Genomic DNA, 23,199 nt, shown 5'->3' with positions numbered 1-23,199 from the left:
GTCAGTTACCGCGCGCGTCGTGACGTCATCCCGCAGCGCCTCTCCCTCTCCATGGCAACCTGCGGGCGCGGAGCGGCAGCTCTGGTGGCCGGGACCCCCCCGCCGACACCGCCGCCATGTTCGCGGACGAGACGGTGCCCGGCGCCGCGGTGCAGTCGCTGTGGAGGAGCGCCCGGAACGCGCGCTGCGAGGCGGTGAGGGATGGAGGCGGCTCCGGCCACGCTCCGTGCTCTTATACCGACGGGAGGGGCCTGGCCGGGGCTGCTGAGCGCTGTGCTGGGCGGTGGCGGCGGCTCCTTCCCGCCTTCCTGCCCCGCGCTGAGGGACATCACCAGTGAGGCCGTTGTGCAGAGGGCCGGGCGGTGCGCGTACCGCTGCGCTGCGCTGCTCACTGCCCGGCACTGCACGGCCTCCTTGCGCCGTCGCTCCGCCTTTACCGCGTGCCCGCGGGGTGCCGGGGCAGGGCGGGAGGCTCCGTGTGGCGCTCCGGGTCTGTCCGGCTCACAGAAACTCTTCTTTTACCAGAAAAGCTGCCAGACTGCGGAAGTTGCAACGGCAGAGGCTGCAGTGCAGTCGCGGAGCAGCAGAGATGCCGCTGTGCAGACGGATCGGAGCGCTGCCCGAGACGTCCATCACGGAGCCCGTGTGGATGACAGCGGTGTGCTGGCATTCCTGCGGAGGGTGGAGGAGGTCGTTACCAAAGAGCTGAACAAGAACGTGACCAGTCGAGCCTTCGATGGCTTTGACGTGAACTGGACGGATCAGAACAGAACAGTAAGCTGGCAGCGCTCAGATCCTTCTTGTTACCTGGGACAGCTGCTCACAGAGGCTGTGACTCCTCAGTTCTGTGCTTTACTGCCGTGACTGTCCTTGCCAGATTCTAATCACTAGGAATCAGCGTGGTTTTGTGGGTTTCCTGCAGCTCTCCCCTCTGCCTGTGCCCTGCTCCTGCCCACTGAAGCAGTTCTCACTCAGCGCTGGTGGGGCTGTACCTTGAGTACTGTGTTCAGTTTTGGGCCCCTCACTACAAGAAGGGCATCGAGGCCCTGAAATGTGTCCAGAGAAGGGCAACGAAACTGGTGAGGGGTCTGAAGCACAGGTCTTATGAGGAGCGGCTGAGGGAGCTGGGATTGTTCCGTCTGGAGAAGAGGAGGGTCAGGGGAGACCTCATTGCACTCTACAACTTCCTGAAGGGAGGTTGTGATGAGGAGGGCTTTGGCCTCTTCTCCCAGGCAACAAACAGGACCTACACAAGTTGTAGCAGAGGAGATTTAGATTAGACATAAGGAAAAACCTTTTCTGTCAGAGAGTGATCAGGCACTGCAATGGCTGCCCAGGGAGGTGGTGGAGTCGCCATCCCTGGCAGTGTTCAAGAGGTGTCTGGATGAGGAGCTACGAGATATAGTTTAGTGGCCTGTGGTAGCAATGGTAGTGGGAGGACGGTTGGACTGGATGATCTTGTAGGTCCTTTCCAACCTTGAGATTCTGTGATTCTATGATTCTGTAATCATTCTTCCTGCTGGTGGCTGTGATACAGCAGCTTTATGAGAAGGAAGCTGCTGGCAGTGCTGCCGTGTCCTCAGCTTCCAGGAGCCCCTTCAGAGCGTGCCAGGCTGGCAATCGAGGAACAGCTGAAGTCAGCAGTTTGGCAGCTCTCCTTATTTAGGTTATGTCTGTTCAGTGTAAAGTGTTGGAGGGTGGGACAGGCTGGATCTTGTCAGGACGTTTTGGTGTGCTCATTTCCAGCCTGTTTCTTGTGAAGCTCAGTGAGTGCTGGATGGTGCTGTGATAAAGCCCAGCACTGCATCCCTGCAGCTCGTCATGCAGCCCCTGGGGTGTGCGGTGTGAGGGAGGTAATCATGAAGAGGCAGTTGGTTTGGTGGGATCACATCCTTTTTTTAATTTATTTTATTCCAGTAGGAATTCACCTTCTTTTTTCACATATGCCTATAAGATACATTGACAGAGGGGAAGCCTGCAGTGAGACCATGTGACTGCAGCCAGGCCATGCACACATCTCAGGTCTTTGCGTTCAGAAACGATTGCTTCAATGCTTGAATTTAATCTCTTCCAGGTGTTGTGTTTGCATACACTGTCATACCCAGAGGCTCAGGATCAACACCTGCAGGTTACCGGTGTCTCATGGAATGCAACAGGATCTGTTGTAGCATGCTCATATGGCCGGTGAGTATCTGCATGGCTTTGGGAGCACACCTGATGTTTGTGTGACATTTTGGGCTGACTTCAGTTTTACATATGTTCACTTTCTCTGTGGTAATAAACTACATAGAAGCGTACCTTAGTTCTGTTTAAAAAAAAAACAACACCCATATTCAAAGAAAACAAAAACCCATCATTTAAGATTGCCCTGACTTACTACTTCTACTTTTTTTCCTTATGAAACGGATAGACTCTTACTAGTCTTACTCTTACTCTTACAGAACCACTTCCAGATAAATGCAAAGAGCAGGCACACTTGCAAACGTATGTGGGTGAGGTTTCCAAGCACGTGCTTTGTTCTTTGCAGATCATGTCGTTTTAAGGAGGTCTTTTTGCACCCTGGATGAACCTGGCACTCCTTCACACCTGCGCCTGGTACACAGATGTGTGCTAACAAACATTTAAGGATCTCTGAAATGAGAGTGGGACAGAACATTCACCTAATCCAATGAACATCTGTCACAGCGTTCCTTTCTATGTCTTTATGTTGCCCTTACTCAGTTTTCTTTCTGCTATGGTTTCCTTGGATTAAAAGCCCTGGCAAAAAGTGCATCCAGCAGTGAACATACAGGGAGAAGCAAAACCGGGCCAACCTGTACGTCCCTTGCCCCTTCTGCTCTCCCACTTCACAGCTGTTTTCAGATTAGAATGTGGCTTCTAGGTCTGTAGTTACCTTCAGTAGAATTCCCTTCTGTGAACTTATGCAGTCTGTCTTAAACTTTTAGCCTCTACCACCTCTTTTAATAAGGAGTTTCACAGCTCAGCTACGCATGCTTTGAAAATGTCCTCCTTTTGTTTGCTCAGTATCTCTTTCAATAAAAGAATTAAGAACATCAGGGAAAGACAGAAGTCAGGCTCAAACAATTGCTTCCTGTCCTGACCCCTCACTGTTCTGCCCTTGGCCATCTCTTGTAGTGAGGTTGGGCAGTGTGGATGGGCGAGGATGGAACACATGGAGGTACTGTGAGAAAGGGCTCTATCAGCACTTCCCACCATACCCTCACGTGTCTGAACAGCACCTCACATATGCCACCCCTACGTACCTTCTTTGTAGAAACCTTTGCCTTCAGAAAATGTGCTGCATGCCAGCTGGTTGCTGGGGGTAAGCATGCAGGTGTTTTGGTATGTCTGCTGTGGGCAGGTGGCTTGCAGCAGTCAGCATTTTGGGGGTGTTCTTCTCCTGCTTAAAGGGGTTACGGTTTGGTAAGCATGCAATGATAGAAGCAGCTGGAAGTAACAAAGAAAGCAAAGATCTGCCTGTTTGCAAATCAGCAGCAATTTGGTCTATTGGATTTTCATTCCCAAATATTCATAGGAACTTTCTGTAGGTGCTCTTTTGACTGTTCCCAGCATTTGGATGGTTAATAAACCTGAGAACAGAGAATTGTACATGAGATTTCCTGGCAGGCGCTTTGTTCAGTGTCTGCACTGAAACAAACTGTGCATATACCAACATGCAGAGAAGTTCCATCACTTCACAATCCCTTGATTACATTTTTCCTTCTGGCCACGAAGCAGCGTGTGTATAAATGATGACTGGGACGTACCAGGGCTCTGCTTGAGCTGGGATCATCATGTATCAGGCACAATATGGTGTAGCTTTCTCTTCATCAGGTTGAATGATGGGGACTGGAGCACAGAGAAATCCTATGTCTGTACCTGGAATCTGGATAGAAGAAGGTTGGATCCACAACGTCCCGACCTTGTGGTGGATGCTCCCAGTTCTGTCATGTGCTTGGCCTTCCATCCTTCCCAGCCTTCACTGATAGCTGGTAGGTTAGATCTCATTTGAAATGTACCCCTAGTTCTTTAGCTTGGATCATTCTTCTCCCACCTCAGCCTGAGATTTCTTGCAAAAGTAATGGTATTGCAGCTCCACAACTGAAGGAGCGAATGCTCACCAAGACTGAGTGCACTGTTGATTCTGAGCTCGAAACTGATACTTAGATTTTTCAATGGCATCTGCCTTTCTAACAGAGAGATCTCAGAGAGGTGACAGAGGCAAGTCCAGCCCTAGTTGTGAGCAGGAAGTGCGTACTACTTCAGCAGAGATGTATTCTCTGAAACCAGAGCTGATGGTGCCCTCAGTGTGGCTGCCAGTTCTCCGAAGCTGTTGGGCCATTTCCACCAGAGCTTTATTTATGCACGTGCCCCCCTTCTTCCTTGAGGATTGCTCTTCTCAGGGCTCTGCTCATGATAGCAAAGAGAGCAGTCACTTCAATTCTGTCACAGTAACAAAGTGCCCATTGCACTGTTCACCGTGTGCACCTTAGACGTTTCATTGTTACTTCTTTCCTTGCAGGTGGTCTGTTTAGTGGGGAAACGGTGGTGTGGGACACCAGCAAACCAGAAGACCCCTTGATCTGGCGGACAGGGATGACGGATGATACTCACACTGATCCGGTCTCTCAGGTGAGAGAGCTTTCACAGTAGGCACAGCTGGGGGAGAAGAGAGTTATCAGTGCTGGATCTTATCCCTTCAATTCTTACCTTGTTAGCACTTCACCTGAAGCTCTCAGACAAACTGCTCTGTTTCAGCTGTTGTGCTCTCCTTTCATTTACCATTTTTCCCTAGAAATAATACAGAACTAATACAGAAATGCCATGTGCTGAACTGGGTGCTTTCCCTGTAAAATAACTTCTTGTTCAGGATGAATGAGCAGGGCTGTTCCTATGCTGCAAATGTTTACTGATGCAGATTAGGCCAACAATTAAGTAGTAAAGTATCACTGATCCTTAGGTGGAAGCTTAAAGTTACACAAAGGGGCACAATCTGCCAATGCCCTTTGGCTTCCTAGTGGCTTTTTTTTGGTTCCTCTGGGGCACTGTGACTTTGGGCAGTCTGTCTATTTTCTCATCTGAAAGTTAGGAAAATATTTACAAGAGAGAGAAAGTGCTATAAATACCAGAGCTCAAAAATAACAACAGATAAAACCAGAATTCAGCCCTGAACACCTAAGCTCATTTCTCTCCTAGCATATCCGTGTGCCTGCTGCTCTCCTTGTCTGGCAGGATGAGGGCCTGCAGGCTGCTGAGCGTGTGGGCAGCAGTGCTGACAGCCCCCTCACCCGGAGCTCGGCTCCTTTGCAATAGGTTCACTGGCTGTCTGATGCCAAGCATGGAAACCACATCCAGCTGTTGAGTGCATCAACGGATGGTAAGATCCTGGTGTGGAGGGAGGAGCGAGATGGGAGGCTGGCCGTGGCTGAAGGGTTTGCCCTGGTGGCTCAGCAGATCCCTCGCAGCGCTCGGCTGAAGAAGGTGAGTTCATGAGTTTGTCTGACAGCTGTGCTCTGACTGTAGAGGCTGGAAGGAAGCCTTTCACAGAAGGACCAGGAAAAGCTCCTTAATGAATATAAAGAGTAACCCCTGATCCCATCTCCCTCCCATAGTGAAAATCATTCCTTTGGAGGCTGGCAGCAGCTGAGGTTTTGCCATGGTTTAAAGTTGCTGGGACCAAGAAGAAAACTTGCTTACAGCACTAGTAATTCACATTGTAGGTGGATGCTGCAGGGCTTGAAGGCTCAGCAGTGCTAAAACCATCATAGCTGGTACAGACCACGTGGAGAACAGCTCCTTTGGTCCGTGACGGGCTGGCTGGGGCTGCATACCCACAGCAGAAGCCCCCATCACTTACATAATGTGTCTGTTTTTCTCCCAGCTCGCGTGGGGAGAGGCGGCTGTAGGTGTGACATCGCTCTCCTTTTCACACTTCGATCCCCACGTGTTCATTGTTGGTGTGGAAGGCGGCTACTCACTCAAGTGCTCCACTGCAGCAGACACTCCAGCTCCCCGCCGGACAGGAGGTTCTGTTCCCCTCAGAGCACCAGCTGAGCTTGCCTTCTCCCCACACAGTGGGCCGCTGTACTCCGTCAGCTGCTCCCCCTTCCACAGGCAAGAGCTGTACACAAACACCAGTGCTGCACACTGGTTACAAGTTGTTAGTTCTGAATGTACGTTTTTCACACAGTACTGGGGTTCTGTGCATGTATAAGTTCCAAACAAGTCTCCAAACAATAGGAACAAGCATTGGGAACCTAACTAACCACTAAAGGAGAACCACTGCCCATTGGCTGTGGTGTAGCTGCAACGCTCAGATATGCTGCACGTGGTCAGAACACGAGTAAAACAAAATAGCATTTGCGCTCCAGCCCATGTAGGATGTTAGCACCTTCCTTAGGTCATCCTGGAATTCTAAAGAGCAATTGGAAGTCGAGGGGAAACAGCTGAGAATAGATTTGTTTACTGAATTAGTGCTGCCCATCATGCCTCACTAGCAGCTGCCTGAATTCCACCCACTGCCCATGGGAGAGGCCCTACACCATCTCCATGAAACATGCTGACTGCCCGGGTTTGCATTTACTTTGCATGAGACAAACAGCGCTAACAATGCCCGTCTCCAGATCAGCAGTTCTCAGGCATCTCTGGCCCACACAACCCATCATACTCAGTGGGCAGTGTGAGCCCTCATTAAACTTAATTGAGAGCACTGACAAAGCTGTGTCTCTGCAGACTGCATCCTGGAGCACAGCTTGGAAATTGCTGCTTCAGGAAAGATACCGACAGAACAGGAGCAGTGTGCAGGGTTGTGCTCCTTGAATGAGTTTTGTTCTGTCTCTTTAGCAGTGAAGCCTGTAACATTGTTTCTTGCACCCCCCCTCTACCCAGGAATCTCTTTCTGAGCTGTGGGACTGATGGACAAGTTCACCTGAGCTCCATGTTGCAGACACAACCCCTCATTTCCCTGCAGTTATCTACAAAATACCTCTTCTGCGTTCGCTGGTCTCCCGTCCGACCTCTGGTCTTTGCAGTGGCTTCTGGGGAAGGCAAGTAACTGGAGCTGCCTATTCTCAGACTGAAAATTAAGATTTTGTGCTGGCTGTTAATTAATACCAGTCAGTTCTGATCATTGTATCGCACAAGCAGAGAGCAATAGCCACTGCTTGTACTGAGCAATTAGCACAACGGAGTCATTTTGAACTCAAGCAAGGTAATGTCAGCAGCAGTTATTTTCAGTCCTACCTTTAAGGCTCTGGCTCCAGCAGTTCTCAGGGATATAACACAGCAGTTACTGAGGCTAAAACTTACCTCCAGCTTCCTTGCCTTTGACATTTACTTCTAGAGCTCAGAGTGAGCAACAACTCAAAACTTCCCAAATACGTTTGAGTGAAGGGAATGGAGACGTCACAGAATCCTGTGAGTTGCCTTCAGGTGACAGCAGAATAAATGTGTGCTGTCTTACAGTGATGTCACCTGTCAAAGTCTAGACCCCATCCGAATAAAGAGCATCTGTGAAGTGCCAGACTGAGTCGGTAACGTTCTGCATGTAAAGTCTGCTACTGTACAGCTGTAAGAAGTGTTTCTGTTTTATAGGAGATGTGCACCTGGTTGACTTTGAGAAGAGCTCCCAGAAGCCTGCTGTTTCCATAAAGCAGGCCGTGGATGAGTGCCCCGTGTACTGCTTAGAATTTAACAGCAAGCAAACTCAGCTCCTGGCAGCAGGGGATGCTGCTGGAACAGTCAAAGTATGGCAGCTGAGTTCTGACTTCACCGAGCAACGGCCCAGGGAAATGAATCACCTGGAGCTGCTGGCAAGTGAGCTCACAGACTGAGACAGCAGCACGGCAGCTGTGGGGAGCTCCTCGCTGCTCTGACTCTGGGAAAAGCTGCCCGTTCAGCCCACAAAACACCTAACTGTGACTACAGCTGGAGTTTCATCCACGTGACAGAGCTGCATTTAACCATTAAACACAAGATAATGTGGTTCGACCAGTAACTTTTATTGAAGCACACTGCAATATGTTTGTCTTCCCTAAGAGTTTTAAGCTAAGCAGTTTAAGGTTACATCATAAAGTAACATTGATTATTGTAGAGCACAAAGAGAGACACATGCAGAGCTTATAGTCAGCAAACGTGAGCATGTTCTTTGTATCTTTTGGTACTAGTGTTTTGTATCAATTCACAAAGAGTGAACGTGTAAATTCTATGTAGTCGTAGGCAGAAGGAAGTTCTCTGCCCTTGCCATCCATGTAGGGCTTCATGTGAGAAATGCAGTAGTCGGCCTGCTCCCGGGTCAGGTTCTGAAAGATAAAGACAGTGAAGGAGGAGAGGGGCTCTCTGGGGCTGCAGGTGGGGCACTGAGTAGCTGCACTCCCCCTCCCTGGGGGCAGAAGCACCAGAACTGCACCCGGCGTGGAAAGGAGCTGTTTGTTTGCCCTGCTTGGTTCAAGGTTGGGAGGTCTGACCTGCAGCTTCCCACCATGGAGAAGACAGAGCAGGTAACAAATATGAGGAAGAAGAGCAACCTCTTTATTTTTCTGCCAACTGATTCAGACAGGAAAAACTTGCTGTCTTGGCAGGGCAGTGGGAGGGAGGCTGTGTTCTCAGTGTTTAAGCACAGACTGAAGTTTCTCCTTCAAATCACTGCTTGGAGAAACACCTCCCTCCAGTCTCCCACATAATTATAGGAAAGCATGAGTTTCTGAGGAGAGGGACAGTGAATGCAGCCCTTCCTGGGCCCTGGAGGAGCTCTCGCTTTACTCGAGTAAATCCTCTGGCAGTTAAGTTAATCCTTCTCTATAGGGCCAAGAAAGCAGATGGGCAGAGCTATTACTATGATTTCGTTTGCTGCAGGGGTTACCTCTGCAGGTTCAGAACTGGCTCAACTTGAGCGACATGAACTTCCAAGTCATTAGTGCCGTTTTCATTAACAACTTAGGAACAAAACACCTCCCCTCCGTTCCTTTCTAGAGGGCCACAAGTGGCACTTACCTGGTAGAGCTCCTCCTTGGTCACGTAAGGCTTCCCCTCCGAGCTGAGGGCACGGAAAGCACTCTCAATCTCCTCGCTGGATTTCACGTTCTCTGTTTCCCTGCTGATCATGAACGCCATGTACTCCTGCAGCGAGACGTGGCCATCCCTGCCAATGAAAAGCCAGCATGTGAGCACTGCTATCCCTTCGTACCACGGTGCAGTTCCTCCTGAGGGAAGGACTCTGACTCTTCTGGAAGCAGTGAAAATCTCAACGCAGGAGGCTGCATCAACACCAGACCATTGTCTAAGTGGAGTATCTTCTTGATAAATGTCATTCTTACCTTTGTGAGAAATTTTTCCCACACGAACTATTGTGGAAACAGCCCTAGGGAAAGCAAAGATCTCAGCCTCTAAGAGGCTTTCCAGCAACCCCCCCAAAAAGGTACTGATAAAATACTTGGCTACAGAAAAGCAGAAGGTCTGATGCACGTACCTGTTGGGATCAACAGTGTCAAGAATAGACTCAAATTCGGGGTCAGGCTCTCCTTCCTCAACCATGGGCAGGTCATAGCCAAGGGAGCGCAAGCAAGACTTAAACTCCTGGTGATTAAGACGTCCAGATTTGTCCTTGTCAAAGTGCCTAAAAAACACAAAACCAAAACCCATGTTCCTAAATGTGAAGTTGCTGAGAAACTCATTCAAAGTTACACAGCGGGCTGAAAATGAGAACCTTATGGGCAGTGCACTGTTCTGGAGAAGTGAGCTTGAATTAATGGACATTTCCTACCTAACAATGTAAACGTACAGTCTTTACTTTGCTTAAAGAACACCAAAGAAGGGTTGTATTCCCAGCTGGAACTCACTCTTGGTTCCTACACAACTGTGCCCACAAGTGAGCATGCCCAGGAAAAGCTCTCATGGCTGCGGTGCACAGCCAGCAGTGGGTGTATCTGGAGGCTCTGCCATCTGGCAGAGATCAGAGCAGCTCAGTACGAAACTGGGCAGGCAATAAAGGAGCTACAAACAGAACAGCCAGAGAATCCTGTGAACAGAGGCCATCCACGTGCCAGAAATATCTCCCGAGTATTCCACTGGCATGCTTTCCATGCAACTCACTTGAACATCATGCTGAACTCCTTCAGGGCCTCCTCTGTGACTCCAGTTGTGTTTCTGAAAGGGAAGAAGCAAACTTAGTGAACGGTTCCTAAACTGCAGAACTCCAATGGAGTCCATCTGCCCCAAACCAGCAGTCTGCATCAGCTGAGGACAAGTGAGCAGACAACACATCGCATCATCACAGCTCAGAGGGAATAAATCAGCTCCTCCAAGTCATCACTGCTAATGGCCAGCAGGAACTATTCCAAACCATGCTAACTTCATCCCTCTGAAGAGAGCTAGGAAATGCTGGGGGTTAAGGAGCTCTGCTCTGCAGAACACAGGAGAGACTCATCAGCACGGACTGCACAAGGTTTGCTTTCAGACAGACAGTGGTGTGTTATTGTTCACCTCCCCCCAGCCAGGCACACCGCACGCTGCATGCAGGGTAGGCCGTACCGAGCTTGAATCTGCTGTTCCAGATTGTGCTGCATTCTCATTCCCAGCTGGTCAAGCTGGTCCCACTGCTGCGCCAGCCCCACGGTGCTGTGCTCTGTGTATTTGTTGTCCAAGATAAGTGCCTCTTCCATGGCTGCTCCAAGGTCCTCAATCTTCTTCAGCTGGCTCCTCATAGCCCGGATCTCCTGGTGCTTGCGCTGGTAGGAGAGAGAGAGGAGAAAATCAAGGAGTGCAAAAACCAAACCAACACCAACCAGCCTTAAAATGAACACTCGTTTAGGAGGGGGAAAAAAAAAAAAAAGGAAAACTACGTTGGAGTGTTGTTTCATGTCCTGGGATATAAGCAGACATCAGATAAAGGTTTCTTCAGTATTCAGAATGTATAAAGATCACACGCATTTTCATTCCCACCCCGTGTTTCTGAGTTATCACTTAGGAGAGGTGCTTTACAGACAGGTGAGCATTGCTTACTTTAGTAGCTTCCAGCTGGGATTCCAGTGTTCCCGACTCCTCCACCATGCAGGACCTACGTACAGAATTACAGTGAGGCACAGTACTTCTCCCATAAAAGATGGCAGGTGGGGCTTGAAATTAACAGTCCTTCCTTAAAAATCCTTACAGCAGTATTGTTCTGCAAGTATTCCAATGCTGGGTTTGTGTTTCGTTTATTCTGACTCACTGTTTCAGGCAGACACATTACAACTTGTGTAATTCTCATTTCTTTATGCGGTTAATTTCTAGCCCCATTTGCAAGGCAATGCGATCAGCAGTCACACTTCATGCCAGATCCACAGCACCCGCTTTGTTGGGTCTCATGAAATTAGGAACTCAGTGCAGTCCCACCCCGCTCCGCCGTGCCCAGCACACACACACACACCAACCATGGGGGGTTCACTGAGATGGGCTGCATTGGAACTCTACAGAGGTGTGTTATGGGGCATAAAACAGGGAGAAGAGACCTCTTGAGAACTGCTGGTTTGGTTGGAAAGTAATCTTAGCACAGCACAATCACTGCAAAAAAATCCTGGAGCTCCCCTACGTAGGCTGATGGAGAGGTGCCTTCCTGTCCCACCCCTCCCAGCACCCGCAGGCACTGAGGCAGCACTGCTCTGTTCAGTCCCAGCTCCATGCAGCCCCCACCCTCACACACCAGGATCCCCACTGCAGGGATGTCTCCAGCATCACTCTGTAGGGACCAGCTAAGGAATGTCTCTGGTTGCTGCCCCCCCCAGAAACCTAAGCAGCCCTCAAGCCGCAGCACTGAGGGACCTCCATCCTCCCACTGACGGTGAGAGCTCACGCTGACCGACCTGTGTGTGGACAGCCCAGCTGGGTGTGCCATGCTTCTCACCGGTACTGAGGGTCCTGTCAGTAACTGCAGCTTTTCAGCCCCTTTAAGTCTATCCTACATGCTTTTGAGGAGGGGAATGCAATGCTGGATCGCTCTGTAGCCACGGAAACACCCTGAACATGTGGGTGTTTCCCATCGCAGGGTTAAGGCCAGACTCAGTGCACCTCCAGAGCCCTGAGCAGGAAGCTGGGAGCCAACCACGGGAGGGACACTCCGCAGGGAACACACCTCCAAGCATCTCTAAGCCGTGACAGTTAGTTGGAAGGAAAGCGAGCCTTGGAATTAAAGAGTGCATTTGAAAACCAAAGTGAGGTAAGAAAATAAAGAGGAAAAAAAACCTTCCAGATAGATCATCCCCAACTTCATACTGATAGACACGAATGACACGACGATAGGCTATGCTAATCGAAGAAAAGAAACCAGGTGAATTCCAAGAAAGGAGGAAGCACAGCGGACAGAACACACCCAAACACGGCACTGCAGCGCGGCCGCACTCCAAGCAGCATCGCCACCTTGCAGCAAACAGAAGCCATTACTTAGAACAAACAAATCCAGATGCTGGTTGCACACGTGGGAAACTAACTGGTTATTTTTGCGTGAATCACACGAAAAGGAGAAACGCCAGGACACAAAATGCACTCTGCAGTGAGCTCATCTACAGGTCCTACAAAGGCGTCCTTCCCAACCGCACGCTCTGCTTTGCTCCTCTCTCCCACGCACAGCCATCGCCGCACCAACGCGCACTGCAGGACCACTCTGCTGCCCTGTAAGCTCTCTGGAGCTCTGCTCTCCCTCTTGCCAAGGCAGGCCAAGCGCAGCCGAGGGCTCTCTGGGCTCAGTCTGTGGTTGTAACCTATTCAGACAGAATTAAGGACCGACCGCCCTGCAGACCAGCGGCCTTCTGGTCATTTGCTCAACAAAAGCTCTTGGCGTGGTGATCTCCAGCTCTGCCCCGGTGGCTTTTAGTAAATGGCCCCTTTCTGTCAGCTCGTTCTTGGATACAAGAACTCGTCTACTACACCGATTTACAAAGGAGCAGAGAATTCAGCATCCGTTCCAGGAAAATCTGCTCGGTTCCATTAAACTGTTCAGCAAAAACGGGGCAAACTGCTTTTTATCTGGCAGAAACAGCAGAAGAGACACTGTGGTCATTACAGAGCACATAAGCGGCAGTTATCTGTGAAGAATTCCACCCTTTTATTATGAAAAGCCATCTATCTTTGCAAGAAAGGCCCCTGCCTCCTCCCCAGCCCTTTGCACGGGGCCAACAGCCTCTGTGCCATTAGCCTCTGTGTCAGGCCCATGCCGTGTTTGTTAACATTTTGCACTACGTTTTGTTACAAAGCTTCCATTGTGTTGCAGTTTTTTTATAATACTGAAGAGATGTAAATGGGCAGACACGCTCTGGGAGCTTTTGGCAGCCTGAAGACATGTAAAGATTGCATTGTTTCCTTTCCACTTCCTGACACATCACCAACCAGCAGCCTCATTACGGGATGCAGCTGCCAGCCAACCTGAGCAGGTCTCTGTGTTCCTGTTGGACTGTTTTCTCTTCTACCATCAAGACTGAAATCTGGGCAGGGTAAGCAGCTCTTCCACAGTATGGCCAATAAGCAGATCAAAAAGTTCACATCTGTGTATTATGAAGTCTTAAAGACACGTAATTTCAGCAAAGCCTCTTCATAGGAACACGTCTTCCTCCTCCCAGAACAAAATGGTCAATACTTTGGGGCTTTAATCATTCAGAGAACAGTTACAATAGGAAATCCATTCCGCTAAACATATCTCTGACTATTGGAAAACTGTTCTAAAAGCCAGGTGAAGATGGTCGTTCTATACTCTCCCACATCTCAGAGTAAGAGCCTTTCCTTGTGTGAGCACTCAAAGGAAGAGCAATCTGATCCAGGACCTGACCTGGCAGCTGGCAGCCCAGCCAATGGCAGGGGGGGGTCCTCAAGGTCCCCTCCAACCTCATTCTGTGAACAGAAGTCAGCGCTGCCATGGGATGCCAGTGGCTTCCCATTCATAACTTCCTCTGCTTTTGACTAGAAAATAGGTATGGTTTTTATTGGTTTATTTGTAATCCACTTCAAAATCTTGTTTCCTGCGCACCTCAGCTAGATTGCTCTTTTCAAATAAAAGGGGTTTTGGTGTGGCTTTCACAAGCAACACAGTGACGGAAGAAATCACACAGACAGAGCAGAACACATCACCGTATTTTGAAAGATATAAAATTCAATACTAACCCATCTAGCAGGTAAGTCCTGTGGAATGTGAAGATCCAAACATCAGGCAGCAGGACAGAGACAAGACAGTAAGAGAGGGACAGATTTGGGTGGGAAGTAAACATCAAAAAGTTAAATCATATTTAAATTTCAGTATTTCATGAAGGCACATACAGAACTATTTGTAAACACACAGAGACAGAGAATCACAGGATTAAATGAAAACAGAACTCACCTCTTCTAAACCACGACCAGCACATATCAGAACTGGCTAACAGCTCCATTCCCCCTGTTTTCTAGAACCATGCACTTCAGTTCACTGCAATTCTCAACCCTGAGATTTTTTTATTTCTAAAGCATATGTTTGATATCTGCTCTCTCTCCCCCAGCATGGATATCATCAGGCAGCACCCCAGACAAGTGCCTACAATGCAGTGTAGCCTTCAGGTTCTTTTCACAATTCCTCTCTATAGAAGTCATAGTGAGATTCCTAATGTACCAGTGAACACAAGAGGCATTAACAAATGCCAGGAGCACTTCCTGCAGGCTGCTGCAGCTGTCTGCTCCCCACCCCTTCCAGCTGTCCTGCAGGCTAGTTCAGGAATGACTGGAGGAGGGTCAAGTCCTGGATACCTGGAATCACTACAGAAACATGAGTTCAGAAGCAGATTCACAGTGTTTCAGAGCTTTCTCTCCCCATGGCTAATGGGGCTTCCCTCAAATCCCAGCTGTAGGAGATGAACAAACCCTCAATAGCTGCTGTTCAGCAGGAGACATTTACAACTTAGATGGACTGAGCAGACGTAGGATGGGTACAATTAGCTGCACAATTCTATAAGAGTTGCTCCTGGAAAGACAAACTATACCTTGTCTCCTGAATCCACTGGTGGAAGGCATTAGCATGCTGAGCAAACTCCTGGCGCAACTTGTCATTTTCTTCCTGCCTCCGCTGCTCCTTCTGCAACTCCAATTCACGCTCCTGAGGAACAAACAAGAACAGTTTCAAACAGGGAAAGAGGTGATTGGCTTTATCCCGTAACAAAGCAAACCGACAGTGCGTTCAAGCACAAATCTAGAAGCCAAAAGACTGAGGACTCAAGAAGTGTCCTCCATACTTAACCAAGGTTATTCAAGACCACAACAACACAGAAAGATCATTGAAAACCTGAACAACAGCACAAGTTAATGGATGTTTTCCTTTGCTCCCAAAATTTGAGAGATTTCCGCTTTTAGTACTGTGATGAACTTCTGTATTGATCATCTGGTGGACAAATTCCAAGGAAGACTTGGAAGGTCACAAGCTCTGCGAAGCAGCTCTCCAACTTGCCTTGATAATTTTCTGCAGATTCCTCCAAGTTTCTTCAAGAGCCTCCATAGTAAACCAAGTGTACGGGTTGGAGGCTACACGGAAGCTCTTGATCTGCCGATCAAGCTCTGCCAGCTGGTTGAAGTCAGCTTGGGCAGAGCTAAGTGAGGAACGGAACGCATCGTGGGCTTCTCGCAGTGCTTTGATTTCTTCCAGGGAATTGCAGCGCACGGGATCCGTCAGGTCCTCCTCAGCATTCTCAAACCAACTGTTGAAGGCAGAGGCCTTCTTGGCAAAAGTCAAGAAGAGATCTTCAACCTTGAAAAGAGAAAATAAACTGGTTGTTCAATTCCGTTGCGCCGTTAATACAAATATTCTGTATGAGATTATTTAAAGTTAACAAGCTCAAAAAATAGTTTGCCTCTATTACTCATTTCTTGCCAGTATATCAAAAACTTTCAAGTCCTCTGGATCTCCATAATCATTAGCTGCAAATAAGAAAGCTGCCTAAGTGCCAACTGTTGTACTGTTTTTCTTCCAAAGAGAACAATGAGATTTTTGTAGCCCTGTGGTTTGGTGACTCACCTTTCTGAAGTGCTCCTGAGCCTCCAAGAGTTTCTTTTTCCTGGCTGCAGAATTAGCAAGCAGCTGATTCCAGCGTTTCATCAAGGAAGCGTGACGAACCTCAATGGCCTTTGATTGGATATGTTTGGCTGCCAGTAGCTGGTCTTTCAGAGCAGTGATGTTTGCAATTCCCTCCTGCTGGAAAGCCTGAAGTCCAGCATCAAAGGTTTCCTGAAGCATTAAAAAAGAAATATTTAACATAGAAATATATGCAAGATTAGAGAAGAATGGTTGAATAAAGATAGAAATACGAATACCAAAATCTTGTTATTAGAGAGTGTTGATCTGTTCCCTTGGTCACTTACAGGTGGAAGCAGCATCAGCACTAACCTGTTTGGTGAGTAGTGTTTGCACAGAGGAGAGGTCACGGCCATAATCATCTGTCTTCAGACTGTTTTCCTTCTCACCTGGAAAATGAAGCACATTCAGTAAAAATGAAAACACCTCCATCTCAAATGCTTCCTCAGTTCCAAATTACGGTCTAACAATTAACTCACAAGCATCTATCAGGTATAAACCCAAAGGAATGAGCAGTATTAAGTCTACTTACTCTAACAGAAAGTGAGAAGCTACATGAGATATTGAGAAATGGAGGTGCATTTCAGTTTCTTTGTGATAGCATGCTGTGCTCCAACATAGAACATACCTATCCATGACTCCACCACATCTGCTTTCCAGTTGAACTGGAGGAAGGCAGAGTTCTCATCCAGTTTGGCTTTCCTCTGAGCTGCGGCTTTCTCCAGATCTGATACCTTGCCCTTGAGGCCCTTCATCTTAGCAGTAATGTTCTCCACATGGTGATTATTCTACATGTCAGGAAAAAAAAAAAACCCTTAGGGTCTTCTAAGGCACCCAGGAAGCAGGTGACAGAGCAAGGATTTTAGCCAAAAGACTTGGTTCTCAATGTACAACACTGCCCATGAAACAGCTCTGAAACTGGTTAACACCAATAGCTTATTCAGCTGAAAAAAAACAAATAGAACTCTTTTCAAAGAGATGACAAATCAGTCCCAAGAGCAGAGTAAGCCTATGTTGACATGAAAACATTCTCGGCAGCTTCTGAAGGTTTTTCTTTACCAGCTTATGCTCACCTTTTTAATGAGATCCTCTCCATTAGCGCAAACATCATTCACTCTGTCTTTGTGGACAGTAAAGTCAGTCTCGAATGCTTCATGCTTCTTCAGCAAGCCCTGCAAATACAACAAAAATAAATCAATAAAAAACTTCCATATTTGAAAAAAAACAGTTACAGCAAAGGTTCACAAAGTTCTCATCAATGATGATGCAATGAAATCACCGAAGTGCCAACAACTTCCTCCATACCTGGATAGCAGCAAGTGTGTCTCCATAATCCTCACTGGCTACCAATGTCATTTTCTCGTTGATCCATGCCTCCTCTTCCTCAACATTTGCTACAAACTGTTGGTACTCCAGGGACTCCTCCAGACGCTGCCCCCTGCATGGGTAAAGAAAGGCAAAATTAGCTGCAGTGTTACTCTACAGCCTTTAGATAAAAGATGGAAACGAATACACAAGCAGCTGAAAACCTAAGAATGTACAGAGCTTGGAAGCTAACATAGATCGCTCACACTTCTCTCTTCCAGGCCTCAAAACCTGCAGCTACTGAAGGACTGAAAGGACCCTCTCTCCCAACAGCTTCCATTCAGAAAAACATCCTGGTAGTGGACTTAGGTCAACTAATTTCAAGTCTGGTTTTCAGCTGGTGCAAGAAAAGACTGATCGCAGCACAACTTCAATAAAAGAAATAAAAAACCGACCCCTCATGTTTCTGTTGAGAACCATTATCACTAAAACTCTTTTGAGTAGTTTCATAAAACCTACTGCATGATACTACTGACTAATGAACCCTATCTAAAAACCTGAAATTCAGTACATCTGGTCCTTACAAGCCCAAGTAACTGCTTTAAATTGTATGTTACAATGTCTCACACACCGAGCAGCTGCCAGCTGTTTTAACTCTTTCCAGTGGTCCACAAACTGAGCCAGTCTTTGCTGTATCTCCTCCTTCCCAATTGTGTTATCATCTGAAAGCTTCTTGCCAGTGTCTAGAACACCCTGCAAAGCAGAATAACAGATAATTAATGAAGTATCATTTGCTCTCCTCTTATACACTCTATTTGCATGCTTACAAACTAATTACTTGCTTTCATACTTGCTGCAAAGAATGACAAAGAATGACATTCTTTATGGAGTAGTCTGTCAACGAGAGAGGTATTCACCTGGATAGCAGGTTCATGGGCAGCTAATTCTGCTTCCAAGCGCTTATGTTTCTTCCTCAGGTTCTGCACACCAGTCAGGTCTCTGCCATAGTCCTCTGAGCTCACCAACAGTTTCTTCTCTCTAAAATCATGAGAGAAGAAATAGAAAATTTGAAAATTACTTACATAGATCAAATCTTATAAAAGAAAAAAAATCAACATTGCAAATAAGGAAATGCTCTTCACAACACCAAAGTCTTTGTGTTGTGTATGAGCTATTGTCAAACAGCAGCTGGCTCCTGACACACAACGGGAATGGATAGGGAGAAGAAAGGGAAGGCAGAGGGTCTATCATTTCTCTATGAAGGACAGCTTATCTGCATTGTTTTCTAAGATAGCTGCACTTCAAGAAGTTTACCTGCTGTTGTCCAATCACTATTTTTCATTTTCTACAAGCAAGACAAAAGAATCAGTCTAATCTGAATGATTTCTATGAAGTTCACTTCCTTCAGGGTATTAACACCAATGTGGAAAGGACATTAGGTTCATTACTACCATTGGCTAGAACAACAAGAGCATTACTTCAGACTGAAAAAGTAAGGTCCGAACTTCTTCTGTGAGCTTTCCCAAAAAGGATTAGTCAAATTGCAGTTATCTGGTTCAAGGCTAAAGAGTGCTACTTCTTCCAGCACAGACCTTTCCCTCCTGGAGTCAGACCACAGAGCACTGTAGATAAGAAGCCACACCCAAACTGGAGCAGAAGTCATTTTGAATATAGTTTTCCTTGACTAGAAGGCAAAGGTGACTTCTTGTGGAGACCCATACTTGTGTTATAAAACCATACTACAGACCGAACACTGCTGGCAAGCTGACAGTAAGCACATCATGCCCTCATGCCAGAGCCTCAAACTTCCAAAATACACACTTGATCCAGGACTCCTCATCATCCATGTCACGGAAGAACTGATGCAAGCGGTGCGACTCGTTGAGCTTCGCACGGCGGGCAGCTGCCATGCTCTTGATTCTCTGGAAGCGCCCATTTATAGTTTCACGTTTATCCTTTACTTGGGAGGTATCGAAAGCACTGCTGGTCATCAAACTGTCAGCCTGGCTGTTCAGGTCCTTCAGCCGATCCTGGAAATGTGGAGAAAAGAGGTGTGCATAGCATTGTCTCGTCATGATTTCTATACTGACATAAACACAGAAATCTGACTACTGTGCAGAGCCACAGTTTTTATTAAGAAAGTATGTTTCAACAAATAGATGGCTGCAGCACTGAAACAGTACCTGCAGAATTTGCCAGTTACCGTGACTTATAGTCCAAAACCGAAAGAGAAAGCAATACCTCATGAGCAGATATATCAGCTTCCAGTAATTGGTGCTTCTTCAGAAGGTTGTTCACTGATGCCAAGTCCTTCCCATAGTCTTCAGATGCCAACAAAGCTTCCACCTGGAGGTGGCAGAGGAAAAAGGGAACAAAGAATGGGCCCTGTGTCATATTTTCACAAAACTCTTGAAATTAAACTGCCCTTAAAATTATACAAATTACTTCCTTAACTTTCTACAGTGAGGATAAACCTTTGTCTCATCACTTGTTTAATTCTTTAGAGATTCAAGGCAAACCCGCTCCTTCTCACTTTGCAGATAACATAAAATACATTCACAAGATTTTTAGCCTTTTCTAACTGTTGTATCTTCAAAAGAAATCTACACTTAATCAAAGGTGTATGATATGCTGGAAAATCTAAAATCAGCAAAGGGTTTTAAAAAATAGAAAAACAACTCCTGCAAGTAAATAATCCTCATCTCAATCAGTTACCTCTGAAAGCCAGAAATCAAAGTCCTTGATGCCGGTATTGAAATTCTGCTGTTTATTTGCTTCTTTCAGTTTCTGACTCTTCTCTGATGACTTCTGGACCAGGAACTCCCATTGGTCAGCCAGGGCAGCCAGCCGAGCCTATTGTAAAATGAAGAGGACAAATGCTACAAATGAAAAATGCAACTTCTGATAAATGCAACAGCTGAATAAGGCACGAGTTTGGCTGCCAATTCCACACATACAAACTACACAGTAACTATTTAATGCTGCCTATCCGTAATTCAGTTCAACATTCACATCCTTGTTATAGGATCTGAAAGGTTTTCACTCTCAAAAGTGAAGTAAAATGACTGTTCCTATTTCTACTGCATAGTTGAAATAGAAACATTTCTCTACAACAAGATTTGTTTTTAACGCTTGTTTCTCTCACCCAGTTACCCAAACACTTCAAAGCTGAACACAAGCAGATATTCTAAGTAGATTTGTTCTATCTACCTTCACAGCATCCTCGCTGCCAGCACACGCTCCTCTTTCAATAAGAGAGTTCCCCATTTCAATGACTCCACGAATCCGATCTGCGTTGGCGTGGAGCTCAGCTTCAAAGGCTTGGTGCTTCTGGTGCTTGCTCTGCACGTGAGAAAGAGCACAACTGTCAGAAACTGGGCAAAGGGCTCCTACATTGTTCTCATGGGCTGAGAAGAGAGCATGGCTGCTGTCTATAGCCTGACCTAAAGAAGTTCTCCTTTAATAAGATTCCTCTCATTAATCTGGGTCAGGATCAAGCTTGGACATAGTAAAACTTCCAGTGAGTTGATGTAGACAACTCAGGCAACATCTTCTGCATTTTACAGATGCCAGTAACATTCCTTGCACTAACCTTCACTGCTCCTCGGGTAAAGCTTTCTCCTGTACAGTGCCATCACCTCCAAAAAGCAGCAATTATACAACATTATATATACTACATGTATTACATATATTATATATAATATTATAAACATAAAAATAGACCATCCTTTCTACTCCTACAGAAATTTGTGAAGTTACTATTTCTATTTCTTTTCCTAACCTATAGACAGCTAACAGAAATCACTGCTGCAACCTGACTTATACCTTCTGATATTGGTCAGTCATACATGATCACACTATATATTAAAATCCAGGATTAACAACTAAAAATTCTTATAAATCTAACTATGAAATATCAATCTTAAAAAGTTTCCCTGAGTTGAGAGCACCATGAGAACAACAGGAGCCTCAAAGTGGGAGGAAATACACAGAATTCTCTCATATATACATGATAGATCCACCCACCAGAAAGAGAATAGCACAAAAATGACACAACAGAATTTACGAGTATTAACTGGAAATGCTAGTAGCATTGGACATGGGTATGCAATGCCCTGAGAGAATGGAATGAGAGGAAATGTTAGACTAGAAGTAAAAGATGAAAAATACTACAGCGTTGGCATGAGAAATTCTGCATGAACTGCTTTATTTTGGAAACTGCTAATCCTGACTGCTAAGATTATAAACATGTATCCTTCAAAGCAATATGTACCAACAAGTAAAACTCAATTTAAGAGCTGCCAATTGCATACCTTCATATAATTATGCTGACAACAAATCCAAGATGAGCATTTGCTTTAATATGAAATGTTTTTTTTTTTCAAATAAGAAAAAGGATATCTAATGTAACACAGCCTTAAGAAACAGACAATTATTCTCTCCTCCTGTAGTCCAGTTCCTTCCCTCTCTTTGTTGTCTTCTCCTTACATATAACCCCAACAGCTTTCTATGTGGTACATATCTTTTTCCAGAGAGTTACTCCGATATTACTCTCTTCTATATCTCTTGCAGCTACTGCCACAAGAGGCGAGCACTTCAGGTCTCTCAGTTTTATTAAATTCTCCATCTTCAGCACTTGATGTTGAAAACCCAAGCTAACAGAGCTGATGTTTTGTGTCATGGGTTATGTCATCACCACTCTAGATGCAGAAAGGATGACAGGCCTAGCAGGCAGACTTCTGAAAAAGGAGGACAGCTACCCACTTCTCCAGGAGCTAAACTCCTACAGAGAAACAAACAAACAAAAATCCCCACCCAACACCCTACATCCCTTATGCACTACAAATTAAACAGATCATGCAGAACACCTGCAAAACAAATACAGAAATAAATGATGCTGTATATGCATTAATAGAAAAGCCACATCCATAACATGAAGACCGATAGCTGCACCTGAATGAAGGTAAATAACTAATAGAAAACAAAGAGACTGCATGAACTGATGGATGGAGCAACAAACTGCAACCAGACCTTGTGCTCACATATAAACTATACAAAGAAAACAAATTCACATACCAGGGCTAGTCCAAACTACTTACCAGCAGTTTGGAAAGCTATAAAACAGATTGAGAGAAGAAGTAGTTCAGTGCATTCATACTACTTCATAAGCCAGCATTTCAACATAGGAGATAACTGCAATTAGTCCTTAACATTGAAGAATGAATAAGACTTCATATTTTAGAACATAAGGTGGAGATGAGACCCAAGAACTTAGTTTCATTATTCAATTAGGAGAAAAACAGAATAGCTACTTAGCAGTACCTTCAGGAAGCTTGCTGCTGCAGATACCACTTATTAATTACATATGTCAATAATTACTAAGTGACTTCTACTTTGGGCATCTTTTCACGTGTAATGCAATTTCCATTTTCCCTTTGTTAAAGGAAGATTGTGTCCAACATGGTGCATTATTCTCCCTCACTGAACACATTCCTTCAAAACAGAGTATTCTTTGTGAAGCTAAATACCTCATTTTGATGCCTAAGCTGAGAATCATATTCACCTGGATGTTTGTGGGATCCTTATATGACTCATCACTTGCAGTTTGAAGCTTTTCACTGATCCAAGCTTCTATTTCATCAACATCACGACTGAACTGTTGGAGGGTCTGAGATTCTCCCAGCTTAGATCTCTTCTCAATCATCTGAGCCTTCAGACGACGCCACCTATATGCAATTAAATACATACATAAAATGAAAAAGCAGGGCTGCACAAGGCATTGCATTTAACAGCTTAACAGTAACAGTGATGCAAAATGGCACTCTTTCACAGCTGCATCTCAT

At 46.1% G+C, this 23,199-nt stretch overlaps 2 protein-coding genes across 20 annotated transcripts in view; one reads left to right on the top strand and one right to left on the bottom strand.

Moving 5' to 3' along the window:
• Positions 1–101: 101 nt before the first annotated feature.
• Positions 102–7,996, top strand: WDR34 (WD repeat domain 34). The gene is made up of 9 exons (XM_415494.8): positions 102–194; positions 526–774; positions 2,075–2,184; positions 3,835–3,992; positions 4,523–4,632; positions 5,314–5,481; positions 5,882–6,114; positions 6,889–7,046; positions 7,594–7,996. The coding sequence occupies exons 1-9, from the start codon at positions 117–119 to the stop codon at positions 7,830–7,832; spliced, it is 1,503 nt and encodes a 500-aa protein (XP_415494.2). The 5' UTR covers positions 102–116; the 3' UTR covers positions 7,833–7,996.
• Positions 7,980–23,199, bottom strand: part of SPTAN1 (spectrin alpha, non-erythrocytic 1) — a 45,865-nt gene continuing 30,645 nt past the window's right edge. For 18 of the 19 annotated variants that reach the window (XM_046901619.1, XM_046901623.1, XM_046901627.1 and 15 more), the window contains 23 exons: positions 22,920–23,082; positions 22,456–22,470; positions 20,567–20,698; positions 20,072–20,209; positions 19,598–19,702; positions 19,178–19,386; positions 18,274–18,394; positions 17,988–18,109; positions 17,357–17,489; positions 17,125–17,223; positions 16,680–16,839; positions 16,364–16,440; positions 15,995–16,204; positions 15,431–15,727; positions 14,970–15,082; positions 14,125–14,142; positions 12,217–12,279; positions 10,999–11,053; positions 10,528–10,724; positions 10,090–10,143; positions 9,467–9,613; positions 8,992–9,139; positions 7,980–8,300 (listed from right to left, as the gene is read on the bottom strand). In XM_046901619.1, coding sequence (XP_046757575.1) covers positions 8,175–8,300; positions 8,992–9,139; positions 9,467–9,613; positions 10,090–10,143; positions 10,528–10,724; positions 10,999–11,053; positions 12,217–12,279; positions 14,125–14,142; positions 14,970–15,082; positions 15,431–15,727; positions 15,995–16,204; positions 16,364–16,440; positions 16,680–16,839; positions 17,125–17,223; positions 17,357–17,489; positions 17,988–18,109; positions 18,274–18,394; positions 19,178–19,386; positions 19,598–19,702; positions 20,072–20,209; positions 20,567–20,698; positions 22,456–22,470; positions 22,920–23,082 — 2,902 coding nt within the window. In that variant the 3' untranslated portion in view covers positions 7,980–8,174. The remainder of the gene's footprint in view (positions 8,301–8,991; positions 9,140–9,466; positions 9,614–10,089; positions 10,144–10,527; positions 10,725–10,998; positions 11,054–12,216; positions 12,280–14,124; positions 14,143–14,969; positions 15,083–15,430; positions 15,728–15,994; positions 16,205–16,363; positions 16,441–16,679; positions 16,840–17,124; positions 17,224–17,356; positions 17,490–17,987; positions 18,110–18,273; positions 18,395–19,177; positions 19,387–19,597; positions 19,703–20,071; positions 20,210–20,566; positions 20,699–22,455; positions 22,471–22,919; positions 23,083–23,199) is intronic. The other variant, NM_001042538.2, reaches the window with a different exon arrangement.

This window comes from Gallus gallus, chromosome 17, assembly GCF_016699485.2.
Source record: "Gallus gallus isolate bGalGal1 chromosome 17, bGalGal1.mat.broiler.GRCg7b, whole genome shotgun sequence".
Taxonomy (NCBI): Eukaryota; Metazoa; Chordata; class Aves; order Galliformes; family Phasianidae; genus Gallus; species Gallus gallus.
Note: the sequence above shows the minus strand (reverse complement) of the source record. Positions and strands in the feature narration are given on the sequence as shown.

Excerpts from the sequence above, each read along its gene's own strand:
- WDR34 (XM_415494.8), top strand. The coding sequence starts at position 117 with ATGTTCGCGGACGAGACGGTGCCCGGCGCCGCGGTGCAGTCGCTGTGG. Across the intron at positions 4,633-5,313 it reads ACACTGATCCGGTCTCTCAG|GTTCACTGGCTGTCTGATGC; the intron begins GTGAGAGAGCTT and ends CCTTTGCAATAG. Across the intron at positions 7,047-7,593 it reads TGCAGTGGCTTCTGGGGAAG|GAGATGTGCACCTGGTTGAC; the intron begins GCAAGTAACTGG and ends TCTGTTTTATAG.